Source organism: Vigna unguiculata, chromosome 5, assembly GCF_037176805.1.
Source record: "Vigna unguiculata cultivar grain cowpea cultivar isolate G323 ecotype 2 chromosome 5, ASM3717680v1, whole genome shotgun sequence".
NCBI classification, from domain to species: domain Eukaryota; kingdom Viridiplantae; phylum Streptophyta; class Magnoliopsida; order Fabales; family Fabaceae; genus Vigna; species Vigna unguiculata.
The window spans coordinates 52,219,834-52,228,579 of NC_140796.1; the positions used below are offsets into that span (position 1 = coordinate 52,219,834).

At 31.7% G+C, this 8,746-nt stretch overlaps 1 protein-coding gene across 2 annotated transcripts; it reads left to right on the top strand.

Moving 5' to 3' along the window:
- Positions 1–4,822: 4,822 nt before the first annotated feature.
- Positions 4,823–7,949, top strand: LOC114186021 (putative serine/threonine-protein kinase PBL9). 2 transcript variants are annotated; one of them, XM_028074013.2, is made up of 7 exons: positions 4,823–5,156; positions 5,585–5,602; positions 5,681–6,006; positions 6,309–6,444; positions 6,518–6,660; positions 6,748–6,871; positions 6,985–7,949. In XM_028074013.2, the coding sequence occupies exons 1-7, from the start codon at positions 5,105–5,107 to the stop codon at positions 7,470–7,472; spliced, it is 1,287 nt and encodes a 428-aa protein (XP_027929814.1). In that variant the 5' UTR covers positions 4,823–5,104; the 3' UTR covers positions 7,473–7,949. The 2 variants fall into 2 exon arrangements, with proteins under 2 accessions (XP_027929814.1, XP_027929815.1); XM_028074014.2 differs by lacking the exon at positions 5,585–5,602 and having other exon boundaries at positions 4,827–5,156.
- Positions 7,950–8,746: the final 797 nt, after the last annotated feature.

Genomic DNA, 8,746 nt, shown 5'->3' on the forward strand with positions numbered 1-8,746 from the left:
CTGTTTTTCTTCCGACTTTGTAGTTCCATGTCACGAGCTTCTTTCATTTTCATAAATTAATAAAAGTATTATTTATCCACAAAATTAAATTTAGATAAATATTCTATCTGTATGTTATTTATATTCATTAATAAAATTATCATACAGTAAAATTATTAAATTTTAGTAGTTATTTAAAAAGAAAATCATTGCATAGTAAAAAAATGATTATAAAATAATTGACAAATTAAAAATTCTAAACACAGAGTTAACAAAATATTGTTTAGAAATAAAATTTACAAAAAAAAAATGTTTAAGAAATGTGGATCAATTGATAAAATTGTAGAGTCCAAAAAAAGACAAAAAAATTCATAGAAGTGAATAAAAAGAAGTGCTAAGTAGGAAATAGGATATGATTAATAGTTGATGTTTTGAAATTATTTAAATATAATAAAGGTGCTAAAAGAAAATTATTAATTGTTTCATAATTTAACTACATCATGATATTGATTGAATATTGGTGTAAAGTTTTTAAACAATGAGTTATAATCACATGAATTTTTTAAAATTACTTAAGCAATAAGTTGAACGTATAAATAATAGAACTTATATTCTATATTTTAAAAGATTTATGATTTATAGTTTGAGTGAGAAAGAAGTTCATATAATTCATTTATGAGATAGATGATGCTCAAGAAACAAAATAGTCATGGGCATAGAATCTTGACCATGTTTTTTAGGTTCTAAAATGTGTGAGTGGTGACAAAGCTTATAAGGAGTGGGATACTCTCAATTCCCTCAAATTTGTTGCTTGATTCACTATTTTAAATGTGTTTTCTTTGTGAATAGATTTGGTGATCAATATTGTTGGTGATTAAGGAAGGTGTAATTGTTTCAAATCATTTGTTCACACATACAAGATAAACGTGGTTCAGTAAAAAAGGTTTGTTCACATGAGTTTGCGATCAATAGAGAATGAACTCTAATAGTTTAACTTAGAGACTAGACATTACAAATTAGTTTGAAAATATTATTTTTAACCTAAAATTTATTGGTCAAATTTGTCATTGTATGCAAGATTACACAAATATGTGTTAGAGTTCAAGTGGTAGCATGGTCACTAAAAGCACTAGTGAAGATATGTATTTTATGTTTTTAGAACTTGTTTATGTGTAACACAACATGTGCATAGCTAAACTCAAACATTGTGAAAACAGTCAAACATAGAGTTAACATTTATGCGAGGTAAAGACAACCAATTTTTGTATCCAAAATTGTTTCACTCAAGCAGTATGAGATCACTCTAGAAAAAAAAATTACTTAGTTGCTGAAAATAAGGTCAATCTAGCGAAATGAAATCGTTTAAGTAACATTTAGCTAATAGTGATAATGATTTTTATGTTTATATATAATGTTAATTACATATTGTAGTATTTGTATAACATGTTTTCTTTCATGATTGTGTCCTTTATCGATGTGTTGTCCTATGGTAGGTATGTGTGATAAATATATCTTAGATGATATTGGTCCTCAAAAATAATAATATTAAATGTTGAACTCATAGAAAAATAAGATATTATATGATTTACCAATGATCTAATCACATAAATTAGAAAAAAAAATTGAATAATGTTTCTTTATCACTAGTATATAAATAACTATCATAACATAAAAAACTAAGCTTGATTTTATCAATAATACTTGTGATAAATCAAATATTAGCATTTGAAAAAGACATTTTTAAGTCTTTATAAAAATATAAAATGTCACACATGTCATATTCTTTTATAAATGTACTATATGGGTCAGTCAGCTAGATAAAAAGTCCATTGACGCCATATTTAGCCCAAAGTATTTTGCATAATTAGCTTGAGTCCATGTCTAAGCACACAAAACATGTGGCGTCGAGCGGTAGCCACCTTACCGCACATCCGAGTGGTAAAGGTATGAACCTAAAGGACATATCTTATTCATTATAGAACGATCGGCTTTCCCTGAACGTGCCGATCATATTGCGAAGATCATGAAGATTTGTGTGTCAACAATCAACTTCACATGGACGTGGTGATCATTGCGGAGATCATGAAGATTTGCGTGTCAACGATCGACTTTTGCTGGACATGGCGGTTACTCCGGAGATTATGAAGATTTATGCGTTATCGATCGGTCAAATGCTTCAGTAGCATCATGCAAACAATTGACCAATCATTCAAGTTGCAATGTTGAATATATGAAAACATGTATGATTGGGCGACCAATTGCTTTAGTGGCGTCGCACGACATACAATGCTGAACGACGACAAAGATAAACAAGCACGTATATGATTAAGAGTAAACAGGTTTTAAAAACCAATTGGACCCTGATTAGGCCAACCCTAATCATAGGCCTATATAGAAAACTATAAATACAAGTCAAATATAAGAGTTTTTCTATTGCATTTATTACATCATTAATTGTCATTGTCGATCGAATTATTACTGACTTAAGCATCTTAGTCTTTTTAACCCGTACTTTGAGTTAAAAAATTGGACAAAATTATTTAGGTAAATGTTAGACCTCTATACCTAAAACAATAAAAATATTATTAAAGTTTTATTATCTCAATAGCGATTTAGGTATAATTTATGGCATGCAATATGTTGATAATATTATAGGAATATGTATAGTTTTATATGCTTTATTTTACAAATTAGGTCACTCTTACTTAACACCGTATTGAATGCCGAACAAAAAATGTTTTTTATTTATTGACCTATTGTGTGGTATTGTATATATTTGGTTGGGAACTAGCATTCCGTGTTTTGTAATTACACCATATATGGTTACAATAGTATATTTGTAATTATTATTATTATTATTATTGTTATATCACATAGTAAAGTAATATATTAAATTGATGAGACGTTATAAAATATAGACAGATTGAAGTTTATAAAAAAGTGTATTTGTATCTGTAAAGTAAAGTAGTTGGCCTATAGCCAATTGTTTGTACTATTTAACTCTACATGAAATTAAGTGATTGTAACCACATATTTTATATTTTATATGGAAAATATTTGAAAAAAATAAATAAATCTGTTGAAGTTGACATGACCGAAACACACAGCACCAATCTAATTCTACAAGCTTGTTGCTGCATTTGTCGATTCATTCTGCACCAAACACAAATCTTTATGTGGCCTCTCTTTTTCTCTCTGCATCTCAATTTCTTCTATTAATTGTTTTATTATTATTATTATTATTATTATAAACCTACTAACATGTGAATGGAGAGAGCTACTTGTATTCTCTATTTATTATTGCAAACATCTAATTAATGTTCAAAAAACTTTAAAAGAAAACTATTGTTCCATGCAATATACATTTAAAAACAAAAAAGACACCTAGAACACGTTCTTTTTTGAACTTTATGCACCATTCATGAGTAGCTTTATTAACAATTTTATTTATTTGATGTATTATATGAATTATATAATTTAAATGATTAATAACTGGTAAATAATTAAATATTCATTAAAAACATCTAAAATTCTTTTGCTATCTCTAATCCAAAGGTGTCATGAATACCTCTTATTCATTTATTAATGAGCACGTGATCACCTCTACACACTTCCGTAAGGTATATTCCACTTATTACTATAGTCGCCAAACATCTTCCTTATTTTTCGCTGTTTTAAAGAAAAATTTACACACCCGATAAACTTGCAGTAATAATAGGATAATAAAAGAAATATCAACAGTTTGAATTTTAAGGTTGCAAAAAATATTTTTTACTTATATAATTTAAAATCTTTTTTTTTTTTTATAAAATTCATCCTTAAGTTTACGAAGGTATAATTAATGATATGTATTCACGCTGAAGGGATAGTAATTAATCAAATTTGGTTGTATTTTTAAAAAGAACAAGACCAATGTAATCGGTAACTAAAAAAAGAGACAGAAAGAAAAAAAATGATATTTTAATTTATTTTTTTATCCATTTTTAACTCACCATTTTAATCATTATTAAATTATCATATTACTAAAAAATATTAAAATAAATATTTTAATAATTAAAATAATAAATTAAAAATGAGTAAAATAAATAAATTAAAAGAAGAAAAAATTGCATGTGATCCATTCTCAGGTCAAATTTGTAGACACCTGCAACAATTTGATAAGCCTATAATCAATCAAATCTCCGAGCATTAAAATTTCCATTGCATCTTCGAACACATAACCCTACAAGACCACTCATTGATCTCAACAATATTTTCTTCTCTGCCGTCAATTTTTCTCTTTCCATTCTAAAAAATAAGTAAACAAAAAACCCCTCATAAATTTAATTTTCATAATCACTTCACAAATATTATTAAGATGATTTTTTTAAAATTATTAATTGCTTACCAAATGATCACAAAGAACTATTTAATATTTAATAAATATAAAAAAAAATCTAACTCAATTAACTTAAATTCATAATTTTGATATTATGTAAAAAAGTGTACTTTAACTCAAAATTCAGGGACAGCCGGAAAATTTACAACTTTAACTAAATAGAGTAGAAGCATTTGTTTTTCTTGAACAGATTTTGCAGAGTTTCTCATTACAGAAACTTCGAATACAGCTTCATCCATTGGAGTGAGAATGGTGAGACAGTGTGTGTAAGGCGTGTATGAGATTGGAACTTAGTATCATTTTGTTCGGAGAAACTTTGTAACGTAGTACACAGTATCTACGAAAAATGCGAATCATCGTCTCATGGCCCATTCAGACCAATAAAACAGGAACATGAGGGGTCCATGCTTCATGCTCCATACTTCATTTTCATACAATGAATGTCACTGCTTCCTCACTCACCACCATTCACTACTCACACTTCTTTTCAACTTTCTCCTTCTTTTCTGTTCCTATTTATTAATTTTCTACTCTACTTTCATCCATCCATTCTTTTACCCAAATCTCCCTTCTTTTCTCCTATTTTCTCTCACCCAATGTAAACACGCACATACCCTGTCACTGCAAACAGCTTCTTGGCCTTCTCCTTCAACAATCTTCTGTCTTTTCAATCTCAATTCATCATCTTTACTCTCTATTCAATTCAAGTTTCATGCTTTCTGCAAGATCTTGCATTATCTAGCCAACATGGGAGTTTGTTTGAGCGCCCAAATTAAAGCTGAAAGCCCGTATAGCACTGGTATGTAACTATGTATCTCTCTCTTAATTTTTTTTTTCCTTTTTAATGTGCCCTGTTTTTCCTTTCACTTAAGTTTCTGTCCTTGTGCTTAAATGCTTATCAGTTTTACTTTTGGGTATTCTCGCTCTCTTATTTTTTCTAGTCCAAGTTTTGTCCTTTCCTCCCCCCTTTGTTTAAAATGAAGAAAAAGTTTTTTTGGTAAATGGAAGTTATGCTTCGTTTCCTTCCATTTCCTATTGTTTAATTACACTCTCGTGTTCGCTGAATCAATTTCGGTTACTCTGGTGTCTCAATTTCATTTTTTTGTTCGTGGGAATTAATATTTGGTGTTTTCATCTCCTAGTGAGTAGTCTTAAAGCTTAACCTTAACACTGTGAATCTTTCTCTTCACATATACCAATGTGATCCATGTGTAAACATGATTGAAGATCCAGTTGTATGGCTCGGTGAGTGAATGTTATATTTGATTTGGCATTGATGAAGTTTAACCAATTAATTGTAATGGTTGTGGTTTGATTTGTCAGGGTTCAATTCAAAGTATGTGAGTACAGATGGAAATTATCTTGGCAGCACAAACGATAAGGTTTCAGGAAACTCAGTCCCTCTGACTCCTCGGAGTGAGGGTGAGATCTTGCAGTCATCCAATTTGAAGAGCTTTACCTTCTCAGAACTTAAGACGGCCACTAGGAATTTCCGTCCTGATAGTGTGTTAGGAGAAGGTGGTTTTGGATCAGTTTTTAAAGGGTGGATTGATGAAAATTCGTTAACTGCTACAAAACCTGGCACTGGTATTGTTATTGCTGTGAAAAGACTTAATCAAGATGGCATCCAGGGTCACAGGGAGTGGTTGGTAAGCTTAATCAAATCCTTTCTTCACACTTCATAATAATTAAGAAACAAATGATGCGGACGTTACACCATAGTTAGTGCAATGCATGGTTCATGATTTGAGAAGCAAGCAAATCTCAAGTTGCCTTATGTTGTTTGTCCATGTTCTGCTGAGTTACATGATGATGTTGCTTTGTTACATTTTAGACCTGTTACCATATCAATACGATTATACAGTAGTACTTATAGTTGAAAAAATAGTTGGAGATTCTTTTTGGTGGTTTAGATGTGATTTCCTTACTGTGTTTCTGTTTTCTCTTTTAGGCTGAAGTCAACTATCTTGGACAGTTTTCTCATCCTCATCTAGTGAGATTGATTGGGTTTTGCCTTGAAGATGAGCATCGCCTTCTCGTCTATGAATTTATGCCTCGTGGAAGCTTGGAAAACCATTTGTTCAGGAGTAAGTTTTCCATCTTCTCTCATAGTCTTAACATGAGAAATCTGTTTAACACTGGCAATATGTACTGTAACAGGAGGTTCATATTTTCAGCCACTTTCTTGGAGCCTCCGTTTGAAAGTTGCTCTTGATGCTGCCAGAGGGCTTGCGTTTCTACACAGTGCTGAAACAAAAGTGATATATAGAGATTTTAAGACTTCAAATATATTGCTGGACTCAGTATGTGAACTTTTAACTTTTTGTATTCAATATGCAGAAAAACCATTTGCTTATCAGATCTGGAATATGTATGTTGTTTGATCACAGAATTACAATGCAAAACTTTCTGACTTTGGGCTGGCAAAGGATGGACCAACAGGTGACAAAAGTCATGTATCCACCAGGGTAATGGGAACCTACGGATATGCAGCTCCTGAATATCTAGCCACAGGTACTACTGGTTTTATGACACCAAACAAACCATTTCATGATGTTTTCCATTTCTGAGTTTTTGAAGTTATTCCAGATTCAGCTGTTTGGTTAATGGCTAAATTGTTCATGTAGGTCATCTCACTGCCAAGAGTGATGTCTATAGTTTTGGAGTTGTCCTGCTGGAAATGTTATCTGGAAAGAGGGCAGTTGACAAGAATAGACCATCAGGACAACACAATTTGGTGGAATGGGGTAAACCATACCTGGGAAACAAACGTAAGATATTTCGTGTGTTAGACACACGGCTTGAAGGACAACATTCAACGGATGATGCCTATAAGGTAGCCAACCTTGCCTTGCGGTGCCTGTCAATAGATTCCAAGTTCAGGCCAAACATGGATCAAGTGGTCACAACATTGGAGCAGCTGCAGGTTCCTAATGCAAATGGAGGCACTCAAAATCATTCTCGTGTTAGAAGAAGAAGTGCTGATGTAAGTAGAGGCTATCAAAATCCTTCTTTTAATGGATCTCGAGTTCGTAGAAGAAGTGCTGATGACATTAGCCGCATGGAGACCCCCTCAGCTTATCCCAGACCCTCTGCTTCCCCTCTCTATACTTGACATCACATCCCAAACAGTCTTCAAAAATTAACATGATGCTTCTTCTGATCTTGTCCGTGAGTTCCAAATAAGATCATGTTAGATATCACTGTGAACTTTGACATTTGAATTATGTGCTGACACTCCAAAATTCATCGATCATTTGTCATTTGCTATCACATGATCTTGTCCATGAGTTCAGGCACCTATGTAGCTATTACAATGTACATATCATATTTCACCCAATATTCAGTACCAAACTACTCTTGCCCATTGCTAGTCCACCACCATTAGTATTTACTCTTTTTCTTAGATCTATGAAAGTGGAAGGTGTGTAACTGCTATTAAATTAGATGAGAAGACAAGTACATTTGTATGATTGTTCATTTTTGTTGTCTATATTAGGGTGGTACGGTTTCCTATTCTATTTTGTAACACCTCATTGCCTTATAGGACTTCTACGTCAAATATACGAAATACATTGAATACCTTGTGCTATATCCTGTTGTGAATGACTCAATTCTATCAATGAAATGATGAGAATACGATTCAGAACTTACAATGAATTCTGAAGCAAAGCAGTTTGGTTATAATCAATCAATTGCACAAGAAGACAAAGACATAAATCCACGCGTTTCCATTTGAAAAAGCATAATTATGGAAGCAACTTTTTTTTTCTTGATGCTGTCTTCTGCATGTCATGTTACTTGTGCTTCATTTCAGTAAGTGACAGTAAAACCCTGAATCAAATCCTGCTCCTAAAGTCTAGAATGTTGGCCCACTTAAGAAGATAACGTTGCCGAATGTTTGAATTATTGTGAAGCCGTACAACAAATTCCCTTTTTAATTGTGTTCCTACTTGATTACCAAAATGTCAAACATGTACTTGATTCATGGTTTTTAATGGTGGATTATAAGAACAGTATTGACTTGTTTCCACAATGAAGCCACTATGTCTATGTCTATGTCTAGAGCAATTGCTGTGACTACTTACTCACTCTTTCTATCTTTTTAATAAATCAATTTTTAGTGTTCAATTTGGACTTGTTATCTCCCATTTTAGGTATCAACCTTATAAAAATGTCTGAATGACATGTTTGGGCCAGTAAAGTGTAATTTCATTTACTAAATCAAGTTTTGTTCAAATTTAGTGCCTTGACTTATTTTAAGTCAGTCCAAAATCTTCTTGTTAGTTTCCTTTTACATGAAGTTCATACATCTTTATTTTTTTCCTCAACTGATTGAGGTTTTAGGATAGATATAGGATGTGAAATTATTCAAAATGGTTACAAGTC